Source organism: Dermochelys coriacea, chromosome 3, assembly GCF_009764565.3.
Source record: "Dermochelys coriacea isolate rDerCor1 chromosome 3, rDerCor1.pri.v4, whole genome shotgun sequence".
NCBI lineage: Eukaryota > Metazoa > Chordata > Testudines > Dermochelyidae > Dermochelys > Dermochelys coriacea.
The window spans coordinates 154,688,613-154,713,163 of NC_050070.1; the positions used below are offsets into that span (position 1 = coordinate 154,688,613).

The window sequence follows — 24,551 nt, forward strand, 5'->3', positions numbered from 1 at the left end:
TCAGAAGCAGAATGTTAGAGCTATTTGCTGTGCTCTCTCTCATATTTGCTTTTACATGGAGACTTTATATTTATTCTTTCCTTGTTTTCCTTCATCTGAAATAAGACATCTAGACTGAAAATCGTATTTTCTATTAATTATACTATTCTTTTAAACATCATATTTGTATCTCAAATATCAAGATATTTTTCTACATATGCAGACTAAATTTCCATTTCCCCCCTATTTTAGACACAGATTGTACCTCAACATAAATTGAAAGAAACGTCTCTTTCCTTTATTTTGGAAACCTTTATCCCACTGTGGCTCAAGATTTTTCTCCTCAGGACATAGCATCCCAAGATAAGGAATCCCCAGCTTTTCATGATCCCAGCTAATTCTTATTTATTCTTGGGGGGAACACATTTGTCATAATTCTGTCTCTTGGAGTCTGTTCTGATAAATATTTGGTCACAGGTGTTCGACAAGTCTCTTAGAGACAAGTGTTTCTGATTATCACTCAAAATTATAGTAAGAACATTTGGGCTACTTGACTTTCTCGCTGTTCCAGTGGCAGTGAAGAAATTTCTGATCCCATTTGTTTTTACTCTCTCATTTGTCTCCTGCCCTTTTGTCATTCCTTTCCCTTTCAGGCAGACTGATATGACACTAGGGACCCTGTATGCACACCCTACACACTATTGTGGTAAATACTTTTGTGCACAATCTGCCTTGTGAGGTCTCAGATAAAAGCTATCAACACACTGTTTATTAATATCATTGTAAAATGTGTGTGTTAATGTTATATTTGAAATGATGAATTCCCTCTGTTTGATGTTTCTAGAACATGTTTAAAACAAGACAGCCTAGCCTAGTTAAAGGCAAAAACAGGTCTGTCTTAGGCAAAAGATTGTGGGTTTACCTCAATTTACATATTAGCTATAAACAAAGCTATCAAGCTAAACCAACAGGTGTTAGCCTGATCCTGAACTCAAGAGACAGAGAATTAACATGCTTCTGTACCACAGAGAGACACAGAAAGAAAAGGAGTACTTGTGGCACCTTAGAGACTAACAAATTTAAATTTGTTAGTCTCTAAGGTGCCACAAGTACTCCTTTTCTATTTGCGAATACAGACTAACACGGCTGCTACTCTGAAAAGAGAGACACAGGAGGCTTTCCTGACTTGAAAAACAAAGACAATGCCTTGGGGATATAAGGAACAGAGAGAGACTCCATCTTTACCCTTCACCTTAGGAAACAAACAAACCAAGTGGTTTGACTTCTATGATGGGTCCAGGCCTGGCTAGCCAGTAAAAAGCTGGAAGGGAGACTGTGGGTGAGAGAAACCATCTGGAACAAAGACTTCAACTTGCTAGATTAAGTTTTAGACTTTAAGATGTGTGTTTTCACTTTTACTTGCTTTTAACCATTGCTGTCTTTATCTCTTATTTGGTATCACTTAATCCATGCTATTTTGTTAATAAACTTGCTTTAGTTTTTCTATAAACTAATTCAATGCTGTATTTGAAGGGAAGGGTGTATTTACCCTAGTTAAATTAATAAACTGTGAGGTACAGGGCAACTTAATAGCTTCAGTGACTGCACAGTGATAGGGGCTGTGCATTTCAGAGAAACATCTCCAAGGAGTCTGGGGACCGGAGTTCACCAATTGTTACCTCCTAGGCAAGGTTTGGGTCAGGAGAGCTTTGAGGAATTTTCTAGTGAGGAAGCTAATTGGTGCGGCAGGGAGCTGACACACAGCTTACTTGCCAGCAAAACTTATTCTTGCTGAGGCAGAGAGGTAACACAGTGGGCTTAAGCTGTGGGTATCCCCAGCAGCATGTGACAATTGACTCTGTACACTTCAGCCTTTCCCGCAGCAGCGTTATTTTTTAAAATATTCTTGGTGCACCACCTAAAAACCCCATTTGTGATGGGGCTTATTGTTTTGAATTTGTCTGTTGCTTCCCTGAGATGGAAGCTGTGCAGAACATGGGAATTATCTGTATTATTTTTTATAAATGTTATGTAGCTATATATATATCTCTGTGGGTTTGGTGGTTAAGGTATTGCTGGTTAAAAGGTAGCTAAACCCTGCAGGAGTCTACAAATAATGGCTGTAAACAAAATTCAATTTCCTGGCTCTCAAAGGATTAATACTACAAATCCACTGTGTGAAGAGGAGAAACTCTCAGGAGAAACGCATAAACTAGTCTGGTCAGGTTTGGTTGCCCTGCTCACAATGCCAGGGGATCTTTCGGCATGAACTCTGAACAAAGAGATATTAGAATGGATAAAAAGACTATCTTAAGGTGGCTTCAGGGAAGAGAAATGCTGGCTGGGGACTGCTGAAATCTGATGCTGCAGTCAAAATGTGAGGTGAACCACAGTCTCACTCTGAGAGATGTATTTCAGTGTCATATAGGAGAGTTATAAAAGAATCACCCACTTACTGTGGACTCAGTTTACAGAAAACTATAGTTCAACCTCAGTGATGGAATTACAATGATGGATCATTACAGAAGGCAAAACTAAGGCTTAGTCAGACATCTAGCAGAGTTCCTTGCATGTTCTAAGGTAACCTATAAATATAAAATGTGAAAATCAAACACCTTGACTTTCATGGTAAGCTCTTTGAGGCAGTAGCCATCTTTTTGTTATGTGTGCGGACACAGTGCTTGGCATGATGGGGCTCCAATCCCTGACTAGGGCTGATAGGTGCTGTCACAATTCAAATATAATAATTGTTTAGTACAGCATGCTGAATTACTAAAAAAAAGTATGAGGAGAAATTGGCACATTTGGAATGCATTGACAGCTGCACACTGGTACGCCTGGGTTCTCCTCCGAACTGTGATTCTCTAGGTTCTGTTCCCAGCTTTGTGCCACTGGCTCACTGAGTTACACTGGGCAAATCACTTAACCACCCCATGCTTCAGTTTCCCTATCTGTAAAATAAGAATATCCACATCACAAAAGTTTAAGGCTGATTGAAAACCCATTGAAATGAATGGGAATCCTCAATAGGCTTGGGATCAGGCCGTTAGTAAGTAGTTAACATTTGTAAAGGGTCATATCAGTGCCATGTATTTTTATTTTATATGCATATGAATGATATGAATGATATAGGAGCTGGTTACCATTCAAATGTCAGCATTTTGCAATAGTTACCACACAGAGCAGCCTATGAGACCCCATAGCTCTTTCCTATATTTAGAATAGGAAAAACTGTAGTAACTATGTAGCTGTGGGCTGGCTTATTAATATTCACAAATCCTATGTATATGTTAAAACTTTTCACTTAGACATGAGAATGTTGAATCACCTGAAGCTTAATCAAAATGGCTCATTTTAGCATCAAATATGTAAAACACTATGACTATTAAAGGTGTGGACAGCTCCCGGCACTTGGGTTCAGAACAGCTAAAAGGGGATATGACACATGTGGGCAAGAAGATTCTCCTCCTCAATGACCCCCAACTAAAAATGTTGAGCCTTTGATGAGCTAAATAAATAATTAGCCACAGAGCTAAAACAGGATCATTCGGTCTTATAACAGTCTGGAAACTAATTCTGATTTCACTTCTGTCCATGTAACAACACTGCCTTTGGTGGAGTTGCACCTGAGTAACATTGCAGTGACTGAGATCAGAATCAAGCCCTTTGTCTTTTTGTTCAGCTCCCGAGGCAGAGCTCAGAGGGACTGCTGTAATGTACTAATTCTTTATATACATCAACATACATTGTCAGTCAATTGTTATACTTTAAAACAAGGGCTAGTACAGGAGGGTTTAAATATTTTGAAAACCAGAGAGAGGTGCTAACAGCCCCGGAGACTGAAGTCTTATCTATCTGCCTGCCTCTCTCATACTGTTTCTTAAACTGGTGATCATCACTGCAGTATCAGAGTCCTCTGTCCACAGACAGATGCCATGGGTAGCAGTAAGGCAAGCTTCTCCTGCTGTACTCTGTGTACCTAGAATTATCTCCTGTGGAGATAAAAGAGGGCTCATTCAGTCTTGGGCCTTGCTGCTAGGACTGTCAAGGGAACTCCCCTAAGGGAGCTGGTTCTTGTAAAGTAGACACTTGTCCATTATGAACTGGACTGAGGTACAATAACTCATTTCACACAAGCCACTGAACACACACAAGATGGTAACAACTTCTTGTCACTAACAATCTGGGGACTGCTTTGATGACTTTGAGGTTTGGGCTTTCCCTGGATTCATCAACACTTTTATACGTGCTTATTTATTTTGGCAATATCTACCAATCATCTGTTAAAAGTAGTGATTCCAGTGCTGACATGATAATGCAGCATTTGCCATTTCTGAGGCATTTCCTTATCTCCTTTTCTCTTCCTCTCAGATTTCTTTTTAGTACTGCAGAAAAAGCCAATCTGTGTCCTTTTCCAGGCATGAGACAAAACTTGTGTGGAAAGTGGGGGTGGAACCCCTAAGATCTAAAGATATGTCACTGAAGCTCCGTAATGTGGCATTGAATACCCCAGAAGACCTTCAGCAAACCCTCAGTACACTAAAGCGCCACTGGAAATTATCCCAAAACACTTTTTGAGCTACTTTGAAGCAACCTCCAGAGGTCCCTAACGGGCTTTCTCTTGTCCTGATTTATGGGGATCTCACTTCACCTCAAGGATGAGATTCCAGGAGACACATATTATTTTTATAAACTTACTGCCTCTGCCTGTCAAGGTGAAATGATGAATACAGTGTCTTCATCTGGTTGGCTCTAGCTTTTTAGACTATTCATCCCTCACCGATGACTTTAGCCAGCAGTTCCTTTGTTTGATGCTTAGACGTTGGAAGTTGAATGGTTAAGGGGGAGAATGCTCTGATGCAAGTAAGGGCTATGCAGTCCAATGGAGGTTGATGCGCATCAACTCTGCATGGAGGGGGAAAGTGAAAAGGTCCCTCGAGGCTAGCTGTGGGTGCTAGAGCATAGCTTGGTGGCTAGGTACCATGGCACGTCCTGGGGAACATGGGGACACTCAGATGGGCTATAAAAGGGAAGAGGTGCAGCCAGTCGGTCCACAACTATACAAAGCCACTGTCCACATCCACATGTATAGAGTGGTCTGGCCTCAAAGAAGGATTCCATCCCTCTATACCTGTGGAACTCCTCTGTGCAAAGCCACTTGCTCATGATTTGCTTAGAAGAGAAAATAACATACCTTGACTAACTATAGCCAATGCACCTCAGCCTGTGATCTTAGGTAAACAGAGTCAGGTATGCTCAGGCCTTGGATGAGAGACCTCCACGGAATAAGCATGTGTCACACAAAATGGTGTTAGTAATTTGGGTGCTGGCACTCTTTTCTGGGGCTTTGCCACACCCTGGTCCTGGGGGTCCTATGCTGTTGCATGGTTGAAATGCAACATCAGGTTCCTACATATTTTTCCTACATAGTTTTCCATCGAATGCATCTGATGAAGTGAGCTGTAGCTCACGAAAGCTTATTCTCAAATAAATTTGTTAGTCTCTAAGGTGCCACAAGTACTCCTTTTCTTTTTTACATATTTTCAGTATTCTAAAGCACCCATCATCATAGTCTCTAAGTGCTTGTTATTAACAGTCCATCAAATGCAAGAGTAGATGTATTAGTCCCATTGTGCTGTGGAAATTCTAACTCAGTTAATTACTTCCTGCCCAACTACAAGTTTCTATAATTGCAATTGCTGAGGTTATTCTTTGCTTTTGAATTTTAAAACATTGGTGCATTGGCTTTCTGGTGCAGAGTTGCTGCTATGACCTAAAAGAGATGCAGCTGGGTGTCAGTGATTGGTTTAGTGAGCTCTCTTCACCTAGACTATAAAATGTTTGCAATGAAAGGAGCTGTGTAAATGTAAAGCATTACCACATTGTTAAAGTAATCCAATCCACTCCACTATTGTTAAAGAGAGGAGAGAGATGTGGAACCATTTATTCATATTTTAGAGCTTAAACTGCCTGCTACATAAAATAGATAGATAGATAGAAATAAAAACTGTTCAGGACTATATACAATACATTTTTCAGTGCTGAATTTACAAGTTAGAGTGCAATGCTACAGAAATCCATAATTTGTATGGTTGTTTATATCACCCTTTATATTAAATACTGCAAAGTAAAACAGGCCCAAATCTATCATAAATGTAATGATTGTGGAGTGTTTTTAAAATGCATGTATTTTAAGCAGGTGTCCACAATGGTCACCCACTATAATTTTAGGCTTCCAGTTCCCAGTCATCGCCTCTCTTAGGTAGAGACCTGCATCTCTCTTCCTCCTGACTTGGGTTTTTCCAGGCTGCACTACACTGACTACACTGTGATATTCCCAGCAAGCCAGACTCCCTAAACAGGCCAGCATCTATGCTTTGCTTTCTCCCCAGAGGCTAGGAACAGCGTAATTGCCCACAATTATAAGTTACCACACAGCTCTTTCTAAACACATTTATTCTTAAGGTGAAAGCATTACAGAGAAAACAAATTAAAACAACAAATGTTCCTAAACCCATGCTAACATATTACCAGAGATCCCCATCAGTCTTATGGGGCCCTAGTAGGTTCGTCTAACCCTTCCGCAAGGGTTCCCTTCCCCTTCACCCCATTCCACCTCACCCACTTGGACAGAAGGTCCTGTCTGTTTGCCAGATCAGAAGGAAGGCCCTGAGTCACTTTAAACTGAGACTATTTATCCAGAAGTCCTTTCTTTGTTTGTTGGTCTCTAGAGAATCTAGTCTGGACTAGCATATGCAAGCCTCCCCACGCAGTGATACCTCTCTGGGGGTGGGGTTACAACCTGACTGATTTGCCTTAATACCCACCCACTGCTTTTGGTTCCTGGAGGAGCAGGCAGCCTTCCCCCAAGGAGTGAAACACAATCATACATAAATCATGAAACAGTGGACCACAAAGATATTGCAGGAATATGCATATCTGTCACCTCTTCCCGCTATAGAGGTTACATTACAATCCCAGCCCAGAGTAATATGCAACTTAATACAGTAAGGGCTTTCAAGGATATTGCAGGAAGTTGCCATATCTGTCACATCATCATTGCTTTAATCCAAAATACAACCAGCAAGCTAAATGTGGCCTGAGAAGTTCTACAGCAATACTTGCAAATATTCTCATCTTTTGTAGTAGTAGTAATAGTTAATATTACAATAAGATAGTGCCCAAAGTCTCAAATCAGAATTGCGGTCCCCATTGTGCAGGGTGCTGCACTACCATAGAAAAGAACCCAGGTCTCCTAAGGTCTAGGCTAATGTTTTAACTGCTGTATCTTGGTAGGCCACTACTTTGGAAACCTGGGTTCTAGTTCCAGCTCTGTCACTGCCCTGAGTAAATCGTTTCCCTCTCTGTACTTTTATTTGCCCTCTCTCCCTTTGTTTGCCGATTGTAAGCTCTTCAGGACAGGCCTTGTGCAATGGGGCCCTGATCTCAGCTGAGTGCACTAGATTCTACTGTTACACAAAACCACATAATGGTTCCTCCGATCTAAATTTGCCTTATCAATGGAGCACATTTAAACGTGCTTTATGTTGTGTGCATGCGTGTGGGAAAGGATCAGACTGCTGAACACAGATTCACATACGTTTCAAAACGTCCCCCCATTCACCTGGCTGCTGCCCTCATAATTCCCACTGGCTTTCTCTGATATGATAATTATGAAAATTCCTGCTCACGTTTCAAATAATTAGCTGTCACAATGGAAGCAAGCAGCAGCGCCAGCTGGTGCTACCTTAATTCACCCCTGGCTGCTGCATGGAATACCGTCACACGTCACAGTCGGGGGTACTGAAGCCCCAAAGCAATGATTATTTCCATCCCACTTCCAGTCAGCAGGTGCTGTTCTGCTTGTTTACGGGGATATAGAGGATTTCCAGCAGAAGGTGATGCCAGTTTCACAGGAGGGAAGGAAGGAGGGGAAATGTAGAAAGCAAAGAGAACCAGAGCTATAATTATTCTTACAGTTAAATACTTTAATTTGGTAGGAATCGGAAAAGGAATTGTGAGCAATCCATGTGGCTCTCCTAATCTATACAGCCTGTGTTCTTGGATGCTGTATGTGTCAAAGGAGATCTTTGCTAGTTTACATGCTATTGGGATACTTAGCTAGCAGAGCTTCTCATGGCATTCCCTACTTTACGATTCTTATGTATATAATGCAATAGGTGAGTGTTGCACTTTTTGGACCTCAGGAAGAGCTCTGTATAAGCACAAAAGCTTCACTCTCTCTCACCAATAGAAGTTGGCCCAATAAAAGATATTACCTCACCCACCTTGTCTCTCTAACATTGTGGGACTGACACAGCTGCAGTGACACTGCATACAACACTTGGCAGATGTGAAACAAGGGGCCAGATCCTCAGCTGGCATAAATAGCTCCATTGAGTTCAGTGGAACAAAACCGACTTGAGCTGAGGATTGGGCCCAAAATCTCTGCCCTGGTAAGGTGTTGAGCAGCTTTAGAGGTGGGGGACAGAGGAAAGAAAAAAAAAGATAGAAGAGATGTGTCTAGTGATCATTTTATTTAGTTTCTTTGGCATCCTATATTTCTCTCCTCATTTGCTCTGCTTGGTAAAGACATTCAGGTGAAAACTTAGGTCTTTGCTTTCTAAGACTTCTGCCATTCCTGCTGGCATATTCTCCACCTGACATCACAATTCCCCGTTTTGTGCCATTGTCTCAACAGCAGCAAGCTGTGGCCATAAAAAGGTTGCTACGAATCCAAGCTGGGAGAACTGTGAAGGGCAGGAGACTGGGAGTCCAGATTCCTGTATTCTATGACTCTGCACTGACTGGCTTTGTGACTTGGGCCAAGTCCCTTAAGCGCTCTTGCCTTAGTTTAAATAGTTTAAATATGTGTATGACAAATCTCCTAGGGAGGTTGGTTGTAGAATCCCCATCACTGGGGAGGTGGTTAAGAAAAGGTTAGGAAAACACCTATCTAGGTATACTTAATACCTGTCTCAGTGCAGGGAGATGACCACCTGAGGTCCCTGCCAGCCATACATTTCTATTAGTTCTGTGATTGACTATAATAAGCAGGCGGAACTGAAGAGCTCCTAAATGTGTACTGGAATCCCCAGTAACACTTGTCTCTAACTAGGCCAGTGCTAGTAACCTCTGCTGGATAGGTGTTTTCTGTTTGATTATCAAATGGCGTAACAGTAGTATGAAGAGTGGAAGTGGAGCAAGAGGATCTGGTTTCCTGAGGAATCTAGTATGGTATGGCACCCAGGGGCTCGGGAATGCAAGCTGAGTTCAGGTTGCTACTTCTCAAACTCCAGAACCACAGCATGTAACACTGGTCACATGGCATATTTAATAAAGATCTCTTTCCCACAACTCTGCCTATCTTCTGCATTATTTATTGCGAATGAAACTCTACGCAACAGAGATCCTGTGTCCAACTATAAACAAAAAAACCCCCCGCACATAACATAAACATTAATTATTTAAAAAACATAACAAAAAGGGGAGAGAGAATTTCACAATATTTGCTTCCCTTGTAAGATGATGCACCTCCCTCCCCATTGGTTACCGTTGTATCTTTCCATCGGCCTTTCTCTGCCCACTGTCTGTTGCCATAATTCACTTTGGAGAGCAAAGTGATCCAGGAAACATTTAGTACAATGTGTCCCATGCTGATGGAGTATATCCCAAAGGGGGGGTGCCTGAATAGTCCAGAGGCAGAAGAGGGGAACTATGAGATAGCCATGTGATTACAAATCCATCCCCGCCCTCCCTCCCCTCCGCAAACACCCCACTGCAAATGTGTCCTGGGACCATACACAAAGCAGCAAGTAACTCCTTGAAAGCCCCCATCTTCCCTCCTTGTTTCTGTGCTGCTCCCTACAGTATTTAAGTGTGGAAAAAGCCCAAGTGTATCTGAGCTACAAGTACAGGAAGCGACCTGCCAGGCCAAGCTTTGTTTCCTTGCTCCTGTGGCACCAGCTGGCCATGACAGCACATGGCAGCCTCATGGCTCCACCAATAAATGGCCTCCAAGCAGCATGTATCTGAGTGGGGAAATGGAGAGTCGGGAGGAGGGGGTGGGCGTGTCTATAAGAGAAAGGGGACCAAACAAGGAAAACCATTAAATGGAAAAAGAAAGCAGAAACAGAAAGAGAAGAAAACAAAACAAAAACCCAGAACAGTGAAGCAGACCCATAAGAGACCAGGCAAGAGAGACAGAAGGCTTTGTTCTAATCAAAATATATCAGAATAACTCCACCAATTGACACCAACGGAACTAAGAGCAGTCAAGGTAAAAAGGAAAGACAGTGGTCACTGCATCCAGGCGTGGAGTGATAAGTTAATGGTGCCCATCTGCCAATCTAGCAGAAAGCAGGGGCTACAACATACAACCCGTGTGTCAGGATCTTTTTAAATACTACCGCACTTGCAAGGCGGCAGGTAGCTGAGTGCAAAGCCAAAGAAGAGACTTTTTGGTGTCAACAGTTATTTACAAACGCCTTTGACACAAAGGAGATTTGGCACAATGATCACAGTGATGCAAAAAGAGTGGCATGTGGTATCTTACATGAGGGAAGGCAGGTCGCTCTTTAAATGCCAGAGGTAATGCCCAAGATTCTCATTGCAAATTAAGACTGATCAAGTCACCTGTGCCTATAAACACAAGCACTGTGTAATACCCTTACACAGATGCCAGTCCATTCTCTCAACCTTGTCCTTATTACTCCAAGGCAGTAGAACACAGCTAATGTACTGTTGACCTAGAATTAGGTTCACTGCAGCTGTGCATCAGGGGCCTGATCCTGCTTCCACTGAAATCAATAGGATTTTTGCTGTTGATTTCAATGGAAGCAGAATCAGGCCCTGGGCAGAAATAACAGGGGCACGTACAGATTACTGGGCTGCCACTTCCATTAATCCTAATAATGCCAGCACTAATGAATCTAGAGCTGAGATTTGGATTTTGATAACCTTTTGCTCCATTCAGTCAGGAGAGTTGATGGGAAACATTTCTCATTATTTCCCACGTCTTTTAATTTTCATGAGGTCATTGGAGCCTTGATATCCCATTTGCACAGCCTGCAACGTGTGCAGAACGACCCTGAGAAGACAGCGGAGACCTACAGGCCAGATGAAAGGCATATCGTGATCAGTGTTGTATGCAATTGTCATTGAGATCAATCAATAGTTTTCACTGACAATAGAAGGGTGCAGTCCCTCACCCTTTCTGTTTGAAAATGAATTGAATGTTCATGAAAAGGGCTGAGTGAACAACACAGCAAACTTGTCCTCAATGCATACAGCATTCACAGCAGCAGGGCAAGCATCCTCCTTTCAGAGCCCTGCCAATGAATCTCAACCCTGTCTATATATCTTAGGTGACTATAAAGTGCCTATTGCTGTGTTATTTAAACACTGAAATATTGTTTAGCATTTACACAGCACTTTATATAGTCCAAGTACTGTACAAAAATTCTGTTTTCTAAGGTCATGACTACGCCCATATGAGTACCTATTAAAGAAGAACTAACCAACATTAGCAAATCAACTGTGAGAAGCAGAATGGGCCAATGGATAGGTTACTGAACTGAAGCTCCGGAGGCCTGCATTTGGTTCCTATCTCTAGCACCGACCTCCTGTATGACCTCAAGCAAGTCACCTCATCTTGCTATGCCTCAGTTCTCCTATCTCTAAAGAGTGGATAATGACACTTACCTTTCTTTATTAAACACTTTGAAATCTATGGACAAAAAGCACTAGGTACAATTAATTCTGTTTCAGTGTCTTTGTCGGATAGAAAGCAAAGATCATTGTCTCCATTTTCCAGATGGGGAAACTGAGGCACAGAGCCGCAAAGTGACTTGTCCAAAGCCACTCACCAAGTTGGTAGCAGAGCCATTATTAGAATTCTGGACTCTCTGACTTCTAGGCCTCTGCTCATTCCTTCAGACCATGCTGAAGGGGCCATTTCTGACATCTTCCAATCCTTCTATTCTTACCACATCACCCAGTCCCCTCCCATCTAGCCACTAGATGGTATTTCCTGCATCGTTTTTATTTTTTCTGGACAGCCTTTTCTTCATAATCATCATCAGACAGTCTACATAGCTAGCTCTGGCATTAAAAGATGATCTTCATGCACAATGCCCACCTGTTTGTACTGTTTTCACAGCTGCTGCCTCAGACCTCCAGGGAGATCAAGAACTTAACCACCACTAGGCCTTACCTCTAGAGTTAGTCCCAATTTTCCCTGAGGACTATTATATGCTGATCTCTTCTCTACCTAATATTCTACCACTACTTAGTTTATTATTCCCCTTTCTCTCTACGCAGTTGCACCTGGTGGTGAACCCAAGGTGAACACAAGTTCTACAGTACATTAGCCAAAACAAAGCAAATAATGTCCATCTAGTAATTGATCTGATTAATTTAACATATTTTTGTTTGGAGAAAATATATGAGCAGATTGTGATTTCCTCAGATTTATTCAGTATTTGAATTTTTTCCTCTATGGATTTGATTTCCAGTATTCACATTTTGAGCTGTGTCACTCAGTTGTGAGCAGCCTGATACATCACATGGTAATGTTTCTGTTCCTTGATTGGCTGAGCACATAAGAACATCTGGCTCAAGTACTTGCATATATTAATTTAAAATTCGGTTTCTACAAACATTGGCATTTGCCACTTGAAATCAAAGATGAATGCAAGAGGGATGTGTGCAAGAACAGAGTGAAAAGGCCAAGTAGCACTCACCAGATATTATGAGTAGCTATCAGCAGGCAGGTAAGGATTCAGCCTAAAAGCAAAGGCCCTTTGCTTCAGGGGAGTGCGTCCTGTGACTGTATGAGTGCCCCAACTCCCACTGAAGTCAGGCCCAAACATAATATGCACAACCCTCACCATAGCCCCTGTGTTTTGATAAGGGTTTCCCATTAGGTACAATTTAGCCCAGTACACCTGCTATTGTTGTCTTTGCAGCCGCAAGGCAGAAAGTAGTGCTTTCTGAGGATTATTTGTTTTCATCACTAGCATCAATACACTACATCAGTCTTACACACAATAACACACCACTATTTTCCTATTTTGTTAAGGCATTTCCTACTACTTTTTTAACACCTAAAATTTACACCATCTTTCCTTTTCATGTGCTTGCTTCCCCCTCGATTTATTCCTGTTTTATACCTATGGAATGCCACTGAAATCAAAACTGGTATAAAGCTGGAGTAGCACTGTTGGTTTATCAGTCCCTACATATTTGCAGTTATGGGTCTGGTTCTTCTTTCTATGAACATTGGTGTAAATCACAAAAAGCTGTAGTGACATCAGTGACAGGAGTGTAAAATTGGTGTAAGTGAGAGGAGAATAAAGCCCCAATATGGTTTAAAGTGCCAAATTGATATCCCTTGAGGTCTTCTCTTATTCCTTGGAATAGGTAGAACATGGGCTGCAGATAGGACAAGCTTTCATCCACACCGCATCCTCTCCATACCAGTATGCTTCAACCCTGATCCTGATTAAGGGTGGCGGAGTGGCAGATGGGCACCTCTCCATGTGGGAAAGGAATTTAATCTCCAAGCAAAATAATTTTTGCCTTCTTTTCCAAGAGTACCAACAAGGGTGCCAACTGCAATGGTGATTTTTCCCCCAACATGGATGCCAATTGACTATGAAATGGTCCAGTCAGAGCCTAGATACTATAGTGATCAGTACTGTATACACGTAGATAGGTTAGACAGACAGACCTATCAAATAGTAAGGAATTTTTGTCACCGCCATCTTGGGTCAGATTCAAACCAGTGACATAACAATGACAAGCTACATCATCCATTATTAACCCAATCCCCTTCCCCCCACATGCCCATCATCTTAATTTTCAAAGGAAAAATTAGCAGTCAGATTTACCTGTAAATTAGAACTTCATCATCTGAGCAGTTATATTGCAGCTGATACATCTTAACCCTGGGGGCTGACTTGCTCACCATCCACTTGACCAAAGCTGAGGTAGTTGTCACCTCTGACACCAAGACAGTCCTTTCTGGTAGACCTTTTGTCTCCCCTCGATTGGACTTGCTGGAGCTAGTGATGTCAGAAAGCCTGGATTTGGGTGGGGCGGCTCGGCCTGTACCGTTGCTGAGGTGTGGAAGCTGCACAATTGAAAGCTCAATGGTCGCAGTTGATTCTCCAGCAGCATTGGCTGCGATGCACGTGAAAGTTCCATAATCCTTGGATGTAGTGATAACGATATCTAAAGTACCATTATCGTAGACTGCTGTCCTCGAAGAATTCCCAATGAGTCGGTCATCTGGAGCCACCCAGTGAATGACTGGGGATGGGTCCCCAATGGCTTTACACTTTAATGTGGCAGTTTGCCCTTCTAAAACCAGCAACTTGTGAGTATGCTGGGTAATGAGAGGTGGCTCACAAACAAATTCCTCTTCCCGTACATGCCAAAAGTATCTTCCCTTTAGATGTGGAGGGGAAGCACAAGTTTCCATATCATCATCTCTGTCAAGCCGCTTTAACCACAACAGCTCACAGTTACAATGCAGGGGGTTGCCTCCAAAGCTAAGAGACAGAGGTGGAGAAAATGGAGTTGCTTCTAATGGAGATATTTGGGACCTGGCAAATATGGGATCTGGGGGGAGCTTTTGAAGTCTGTTAGAGGTTAGATCCAATCTGGCCAATTTCTGAAGATCTGCAAACGTCCCCTCTGTAATATAATCTATCAGGTTATGATCCAAGCTAATCTGGTGCAGGTTTACCATCTTCCTTATCGATTCCCAGGGGATGCCTTGGAGGTTATTGTAGGAAAGATCCAAATCTTCCAACGTCACCAGAAAATCCTCAAAGGCTTCGTCCGAGATGCTGCTCAGCTGGTTGTTATTTATTATCAAGTGCTGAAGGTTAATTAAGCCTCTCAAAATATCCTCTCCAATGTTAGGCAGCCTATTGCTGTCCAAATGCAAAGACCGAAGGCTTTCTAGATCAGCAAAGGAGTAGGGCTGAATGTAACTGATGGTATTCCTGGACAAAGTGAGGTCAACAAGGCCAGACATGTTGGCAAAGTCCTGTCGGCTGATGTTAACAATGAAGTTACCCCCGAGTCGGAGTTCAACAGTCCTTCGGTCTATGTCTAATGGTACAAAAAGGAGGCCCTTGGAGGGACACAGAGTCCCCAGTGACTCCGACAGGTTCTGACACACACAGTATTTGGGACAAGCATTGACCGCAACTGCCATTCCAAACACCAGGATGCTGCAGAGCAATTTTTCCATGGTAAATCATGCAGCAGTACCTGCAAGAAAGGAAGAATTACAGTTGAGTCAGCAGCTTTTTCACTCATGCTTTTTGGCTAATATCTTCCCCAAAGAATCAGCTCAAGTGCAACTTCTCCCAGTCATGTGGGAGAAGCTGGGACTGGACAACAGGGGATGGATCACTTGAAACTGCCCTGTTCTGTTCATTCCCTCTTAATCATCTCACAATGGTAACTATCAGAAGACAATACTGGGCTAGATGGACCATTGATTTGACCCGGTATGGCTATTCCTATCTTTGAGGCATTCACTCTTCCCAACAACAGGTGCTAATTCTGTGGTTAGAGCAGCAATTTCTCCCCCTATAAGACACTTGTTTTTTTCCCAGATAATGATGGTGGCATTTTGAATCGGAGTGGAATAGAAGTTATTTTCCAAAATGAGCATTCATAATTACAGACATAATGGTTTTGTCTGTTCATGAGTTTTGATAACTAACTGCTCTTTATCTAAATGGTAACATAACAGGGTTTACAGTTAAATATTAGGTAGCTGGATGAGGACATAGCCTATCGTTGGGCAGTGCTCTTACTTAAAATCAGTGTGACTTCAGTGGGAATTATGCATACTTCTCTGAGGACGGAAGGTGCCCGCTAGTAATTACACATCCCTGCACAATAATGTGGAGTTAAACTTAGGGTCAAACGTTCCAATTTAGAGGATAAAAATAGCCACATATTTCCCCTTCAGGTACATGATAATTATAGTGTAATTGTCTGGCCAGTTCATCCCCTCCCATGGCTAAACCCACTGGAGGCAGCTCAGGGAGAGGAAGTCTCCTGGAAAACTCATTGCATGGAAATTCAGTTCAGCCTCACCATGCCATCTCACCAGGTCGTCACCCCCATGGAAAAGGCTGCAGAGCCCAGCGTAGCAGATCCCCAGGCATCTGTAGGACATCTGTGCTTGCTCTGGCCCCTGGCAAACTTCCCATTACCCTGACTTCCTTGCAGTTCAGACCCTCTCGGGTTGGGATTGCCCACTGGGTCTGAATGGAATGATGTGCATCCTCCCTGACCTGCCCACTCCCCCTTGGCCAGCCAGTCTCCACCCCCTTCCCTGTGCAAATTCTAGACCCACAGAAAGGTCTTTGTGGGGACTTGAAGAAGGGGAGCGGTGCTGTGGAGGCAGTTGAGTGCCCATCCATGCACAAAATGAGATAACCTCATAGATAGATTCCACTCCACATGCAGAACTTGTTGGGGGAATCTGAGCCCTGGTAATTAACATGGTCAAAGGTTACCACATAAGTAAAAACAGGATGTGAGACATCTGTGCCTTGAAATTTAAAGTGCTATTAGAGTATCTAAATTATACAGTAGCTAGAACTGTGATTTCTGTTCTAAAACACATCATAGACTCATTCCGACTTCCAGCATAGACCTAATCTCTCTCTCGTCTCCTGTCCTCTGCCCTCTTTTCCCATTCGTATTCTAGAACCATCTTCCTTTCTATCCCTTCAATCTGTTGATGTCAGTATGTGCTCCCCTGCATCTTCTGTTGTCCCTAACATCCTTCTTGTATCTCCCTGCCTCATCACTTCCATCTGTTTCTCAAATCTCACGTGCAAACATATCTTGCCATCTTAATCTGCTAGGAGCATTAATTCAAAGAACAAACAAAACACTTAGAGATCCATTCAGAGGGCGAGATTGTGCCTGGAACCACATGCCTCTTCAGGGAAGTAAAAACACGTCCAGGGCCCTGCATGGGCTATCTGACTCTTAGGTCTGGGTGCACAGGATATATGCCTGCTTACTTTCCTCATTGCCCCCTCACCCCATAGGCAGGGAGGGATAAGGAATGAGCAATCCTCCCTCTACCCCAGAGACAAGGGAGAAGATGGGAGGGAACTGTTTCTCTGAGAGGTGTCCATAACTATGAAGTCACCCAGGGTTAACTTCTAGGGAGGTAAAGTTTACACACCTATCCCCTGCTCAGGGCTATGCCTAAAAGCACAAGACAGCCCTAAATCACTAAGGAGAGGAGTTCACCTCCATTTGACCTTCATCACCTCTACTACATAACCTCACACCACTATTTGTGACGCTTGGGGCATGTAGCACCCCTTCCTGATCACACAGATGCCTCATGCGCTCAGTGCCCTTTAGTAGCATGCTTTGAAAAGGAAACCTTATAGAAAAAGAAGACACACTCATGCTATATTGGTTCCTTTTACAGACCCATGTTTCTAAGGTGGCTTCAGCTGATTTAATGAGGAGACATTTCAGAGGTTTATTTTTGGTAAGTGATTGAAGTATTTATCACCACCCCTGCAGCTCATCATCTTTTATACTGAGTAACATCAAGCCCTGTGTTACATTGTCTGCTTTGAAGGAAGTAGTAAACAAGCTTTAACCACTGAGGGAAGGGTCCACTCTGAAACATTTACCTAGAATAATTCTGACCCTGCATATTTGTAGGTGGTAAATAAATCATCTGGGTCTAAAAATGGCTTGGAGAGATGTTACCACTGCATACACGGTGATTTCACAAAGCACCCCACAAAGAGCTGTAGCGATTAGCATTGGGATGCCATTTGCCCCTGAGAAACCATCTGACATCAGGAACGCTTTTCAATAAATACAGCTAATTATGCATTTATATATACTTCATCCCACAGCTGAAAAGACCATTGTCCACCTATTATATCATAATGCAAAGAAGAGATCCAGGTTAGTTAATAATCCTCTGGCATTGGAAACAAAAGCCTGTCACATCGATGAATGTTTTCTAGTTCTCACTCTGAGAAACAGCTCCTGCTCCCATTACAGTCAATGAGAATTAGGTCCCAGAGCCATTTGTTATTGTAGGGCTTCTTTTATCATTTGTATAACATGACTCAAATCCTGACCACTTGGGTGCTAGAGCACTGGTGTTGCCAAAATATTAACTGGGTTAAGTACATTCTGACTATCCTGTAACTATGCAGATTTACTCCACTCTTATCACTATGGTATCTGAATACCCGAGTTCCTCCTTAAGTTGTTCCTGCAGCTTCAACTGGGTACAGATTCTTCTGCCCTAAATTGTAATACAGTATTCATGTGCACCGAAATCAGATGTTGTGCTCTGCCCAGAGGTGGTTGCATTTCACTAGTGGGAAAAATATTTCTGGTATACTCCCTAATACAGTATGTAAATCAGTAGAGAAAGAAAGGAGCTATATAAATGTAAAGTATCCCAGTTGCTGAGCTGTACACAGTAGGGAATTTTTCTTGAGGGGTGGGGAAGTGGGCAGTGGGATTTTTTTCTTTAATGACAGGGTTGATCAGCAATGTTGGGATATTAGCATTTATATAATATTATTTTATGGGGGGGACGGATTGAAGCATCAGTAACTGTTGAGCTCTACAAACAAATATGACTGAGGGTTTTTTTTAAAAAAGGATTCAATTAGTGTCATTTTGTCTTATATATTAAATAAGGAACTAATGGTTAAAAGATGTTTGTTAATACTTAGCAACTTTATTATTGACGCAAATCTACGGCATAGTTTACAAAGCTCTTTAAATATCCTTTATATTATCATCAATTGCTAGTTTTCTACAGACAATGGGCTTTTTGAATCTTAATTATAATCATGCTGTGAGGCCTTACTTTTGTATATCTCCCTACCAGCTGAAACGTAAACAAAAAGCAGCTTAAAAACAATTTTGGGGAAAGATCAATACAGATAAATATTATTTATCAATAAAGATCAATAATTAATTACTAATAAGCCCTTCCCCAACTTCTCTCTTCCCCCACCTCTCCATTCCCCAAACATATATTTGAAAATATAAATGCACACTTAGGAGCAATGTCTCCTTTAAGTGTTCCAATTACCTAACTGCCTTTTTTTCTTTTCTTTTTTTTGGATGCTGTTAAATATCATAGCAATTTTGGGAGATCGTCGACTGTGAGCATCAGAGTGAAAAGGGTTTGCAAAAACAGGGGCAGGAACAGAACTTAATTATGGAAAACAGGCATTGATACACAGAGAGGAGGCTGTGAAACAGGAGCTTCTAAATGGCAATGCAAACCCCAATGGGGATACCATCTGTGGAAGATTTGACAGCTCATCTGCTGTCTGTCTATGTGTTTGAGAGAGAGAGAGAGAACGCAAATGCTTTTACCAGCAGAAGGATCAATAGCATCTTTAGCAGGAGAGGCATATCATGGCAGCTGTCATTCTGACTGTAGCTCACAAAAGCTTATGCTCAAATAAATTTATTAGTCTCTAAGGTGCCACAAGTCCTCCTTTTCATTCTGACTGTAGTATACTATTTGGAACTATTATTGTGCTAGTTATTTTCAGAAGAAAGTCCCAGCCATTGTGATATATCACTTGCACTGGTATTTTGGTACCATAGACCTCCTTGTGATGCTCTACCTTAGGGCCCATTTATGTCATTTTTACTGAATAGTACCTTACCTGTATGAATAGTCTCATAGACTTCAGTGAAGCTGCTTGTGTGAGAACAGTGAGTACTCATCAATGATAGTGCCACATTGGGCTCTTAGTGATGAGCTGCTAAGCTGGAGCCCAGTGCATTAGCATTCATTCAGTTGTGTGCTGGCTAATGGAGTTTAGACTGCTCTTGCAACAGCAAGGTCCAACAACAGAGCTTGTAGGGCTTCAGGACACATGCATTTGCTCCCTGCAGAGCCCTAGGAATCCATGGTATATGCAGGATTTTTTTATCCAGGCTCTGTATGAGCCTAGAAAGTTAGTCAGTTAAGGTATGGATGAGGCTCCTCAAGGAGAGAACTTTGTGGGATTCCCAGTGCAGTTCCTTCCCCCACCCCTTAGAGTTTTCCTGCAGGAGGAATGGAGACTTACAGCCCATCGTTTGGATGAAAATTCAGAAGTATGAACAGTATGTATCCAAAGCTTATCCTAAAATCTCCCAATGTCTAGGCTCTCTCATGATGCCCTTGGTACTTCCTGGTTTCAAGCAGAATGGATAGAACAATGAGAACTGCCTTCTTCATGAGATATGGTGATTCCACTTCTGGTAGTAAATGGGCTTGGGTAAACGAAGAGCCACCCCAAATCAGGAGCAGCAGAAGGCCCCTAAAAGTGGGAGGGCCACAAGTGCTCAAACCATGGCTCTGCCCCCCCCACACCCCTTTCTCCTTAAGGCCCCACACTCCCCTCTCCTCTCGCCCCCGGCCCCCGCTCGCTTGCCCTTGTGGCCAGTAAAAAGGGGAGGTATGGCCCCTTGGTCCCCGATTCTGGCACCCCGCCCCAAACTTTAATACCTACATTGACCCTCCCACACTATATATAGATTTTGGGATTCCACTTCCAGTAACATTAGATTGATTGAATCTATGTTACTGGAAGTGGAATCCCAAAATCTATATATATATTGGAGGTGTCAGTTTAGGCTTTGGGCAAAATTTGGCCTGGTTCTTATTTTACTCAAGCCCGTTTGTTTATCCAAAGGTGCAGACCCCAGATCTCCTATGACCCCCAGCTCCACTCACATCCAGCAGCAACCAGAAGGGGATATCTCCCTCAACTGATTTACATGTAATAGATATCTATCAGCCAGCCAAAGGGGCAGCCTTGACTGCAAGTCTGTAAATCTGGCAAAGTTCCTGTCTCAGTACAGGATGAAAAATAACCTCTTTAGTACTCTTATAACATGCTTCGGTATGAATTAATGTGAGCACAAGGCATAAATCCTGGTATTTTGTATTCAAAATCCCCTTAAATAGACAACTTTTGAGATGTGGCATCTCATTTTAGGACTGTCTCCAAGGCACTTGTTAATTCTATATGCATTGAGTTTTGCACAGAAATTCCAATAACCTTTGCATATAATGGCACCAGTTCATTACAAGGTAACTGTCTATTCATAGCTGTGACTGTTGTGTACATGTAAAAAGAGAGATGGAGGGAGAGCAAGTTCCAGTCTGCTACTTGCTAGTACTCTGGGACCCAAGGGTTAAGGAGTCTGAGGGCAAGACTGGGCCTAGCTCTTTACAGTGACAGGGCTAGAGGGAAAGGGAGGATGCAAGGAACCACCCCTTCACCCTCTTTCAGCTCTGCACACTGGCAGGTGTAATCTCTGTCTTTCTGATGTGAGGATGGGATTTTCAATATAGTTTGGTATTGGTTTAGCTGTGTGTGACCAAAAATACCCCTATATTCACACTCTATGTGCCATGGGCATAATCTTTGTACAAAATATGCCTTGTGATGTATCATTTGAAAACTAACTAACTAGCTGGTCAATAATATCATGATGAAATGTATGCAGCACCATTTAGTTATGAAGTCCCCCTATGTGAGGTTATTAGCACATGTTCAAAACCACAGAGCCCTGCCTAGGAAAAAGTTGTTAAAACAGGTCTGCCTAAACAAAGTAATGTGTGTTTACCTCAGTTTAAATGTAAGTTGTAAACAGGGTCCTCAGACAGTGAGAGGGGAAGACAGGAGACAAGGGAAATCTGCATTTCAGAAAACAGAGGTGAGAAGAAAAACTCTTTCACCACCAGACACCATGCTGCCTTCCTTACTGTTTGAATGAACTTTAACTAGGAGTAACCCTCAGGAAAATGCATTTCAAAGGGTGACAACTATAAAAGTGAGGGGGAAAACACTGTCTATCTCTCTCTTTTCCACCTAAGACAACAAATAAAACAGCCCCTGGACTTTGGGAACAGATCCTGATCTGAAATGTGGTCAGCAATGTTACCGGGAATCTGTGGTAAGAATTTCACTGTGAACCAAGTCTAGTTTTTTAAAAGTTTAGAAAGTGTTTTATCTTTATTTCTCTTGGAACCATTTCTGACTTTAAAGCCTTATACCTGTACACACCTAAAATATCTCTTTGTAGTTAAATAAACTTGTTTTATTCTTTAATTTAAACTAATACAGTATTGTGAATTGTTTGAGTAACTCCATTTAAGGTAGCAGACTGTTGTATATTGATCCCTTTAGAGGAGCAACAGACCTAATAGATCTGGACTGTCCAAGACATGTTTTTTGGGGGAAAATCTGGGACTGGGAGTGTGTTGGGGGAGTGTGCAGGTAGTAACCAAGGCTGCTGGAAACCAGAGTGTGGCTGGTGTTTGCTGACAGGCTGGTAGGTTCAGAGTTGCTGGACCAAACCTGTGGCTATACACAGATGCTTAGGTGCGACCTGCATGCTGTTTGGCTGTTTTCTACGAGCCTATAGTGGGAACTACAGCTGTGAAGCAAGGTGAGGCACCATAGGTTGCAGGACAGGAATGACACAGCCCCTCACCAGTCTGGATTGCACTTTAGAACATCGTACTCTGTTCCCATTGGCTTGAATGGGAGCACAGTTAGGGCAATGCTAAACCCTTTAGAAAATTCCACCTCACAGTGCAAGGCCTGAGGAAATCTGGCACGGCAGTGGTGAGAGGAACACCATATGATGCAGGATGGGTGGGACCCTGTCAAAGGGTGCAGAGCAGTGGTTCTCAAACTTTTGTATGGTGACCTCTTCCACACAGCAAACCTATGAGTGCAAATAAATAAAATTAAAAACACTTTTTTATATTTAACACTATTATAAATGCTGGAGGTGAAGCGGGGTTTGCGGCTGGCTGACTTCTCACAACCCCCCCACATCATAACTTTGCAACCCCCTGAGGGGTCATGACCCCCAGTTTGAGAACCCGTGGTGTAGAGGATGCTGCCACTTGCTCATGTGCTGATGGAGGCATTTGCTTGCTTCAGACATAATGGGCCAGATCCTCAGCTGCTTTACACCACTCTAGAATGGTTCATGTACGGGCACACAAATCCTATCGCAAAATACTTCAAATAATGAATAAATCCGAGAATTACACAAGCCGCTCAGGAATGCTTTGGGAAAAAAAAAGGCGGGGGGGGGAAGGGAAATCTGGCACATGAGTTATTCATCATGTAATGACCGAGTGCCAGATGTCTGCAGCTTGTGTGGGTGCACAAGGGTGGGAAGGGAGCTGACAGGAGCCCCAGATACCTGCGCAGGAGCCAGACTCAGTCCTAACTATTGTGTTCAAAAAGCACAAGGACTTCTGGAGGCTTGCACTGGTGTTTGGGGAAGCCGGTGCCACTAAGGATGTGGTTATGGTTCTGCCCTCCCTCTGCACCAGACAGCACAGCTGGCCCCAGCTGGTATGCGTGTGTTGGGGGAAGTGTGGTTTGTACCTTGTTAAAGCATGCAGCAGATACCACTCTGGCTTGTGCTCCTCTAGTCTCTTCACAGAAATGGTGTCCGAGTCAGGCACAATGCCTCTGAGACCTCCCACTGCGGTGTGCGCAATTCCATCCCCCCAGACCTTAGGCTTATGTCTTAAAGGCACAATCTAGCCCCTATGTATACTAATAATTCTGTGTCCTAGGAAGCAGAGACTCTCAGAGGACATAGGTGTCATGGTAGATAACTGAGTTCCCAGTGTGATGTGGTAACTAAAAGAGTAAAAGCAATTTTTGGACATATAAGTAGGAATAAGAGTTGGTATTACCTCCTTATACAGCATTACTGGGACTATAACCAGAATACTTTGTCCAGATCTGGTGTCTGTACTTCAAACAAGATCTAGCTTTTTTCTAAACTCTTAACAAGAATGATATAAGAGTCTGGAAAACCTGCCTTACACTGAGAGATGAAAGAAGCTCAATCTATTTAGTTTGTCAAAGAAAAGGTTAAGAGACTTCAACATAGTCTGTAAGTACCAACACAGAAAAAGTTTTCTGATAGTGCTCTTTAATCTAGCAGACAAAAGTATAAAAAGATACAAAAGTTGGAAGCTGAAGCCAGACAAGTTCAGTCTACCAATAAAGTGCACATTTTTAACAAAGAGGGTAATTAACCATTGGAACAATTTACCTAGAGATATGGAGGATTCTCCATCACTTGTAGTCAAAACTGGAGATTTTTTTCTGAAAGAGATGCTATAGCTGAAACAGAAGGTATGTATTTGATGCCGATATTATGGAGTAAGGTTCTTTAGTCTGTATTATACATGAGGTCAGACTAAATGATTATGATGGTCTCTTCTGGCTTTAAAATCTACTATTCTAATTAACTAGATTTCCAACAAATACCCAACACTTAGGAAAATGAAGCCCTGTGTTTGTATAAATTTAGTCCTAAAGTTTATTTACTACAGAATAATATGTATACACACGTGTATAACACACACACATGCACACACACCCATCCACCCCTGTCTCTATGGATCTTGTATAGATATATGGACATTCTCCTACCATTGCTGAGGCCTCAGGCACCTCAGTCCTTCCTGTTCTCTT

General features: G+C 42.5%; 1 protein-coding gene across 1 annotated transcript in view; it reads right to left on the reverse strand.

Moving 5' to 3' along the window:
* LRFN2 (leucine rich repeat and fibronectin type III domain containing 2) overlaps window positions 1–24,551 on the reverse strand; it is a 240,656-nt gene that overhangs the window by 58,013 nt on the left and 158,092 nt on the right. The window contains exon 2 of the mRNA XM_038393601.2: window positions 13,872–15,264. Coding sequence (XP_038249529.1) covers window positions 13,872–15,244 — 1,373 coding nt within the window. The 5' untranslated portion in view covers window positions 15,245–15,264. The remainder of the gene's footprint in view (window positions 1–13,871; window positions 15,265–24,551) is intronic.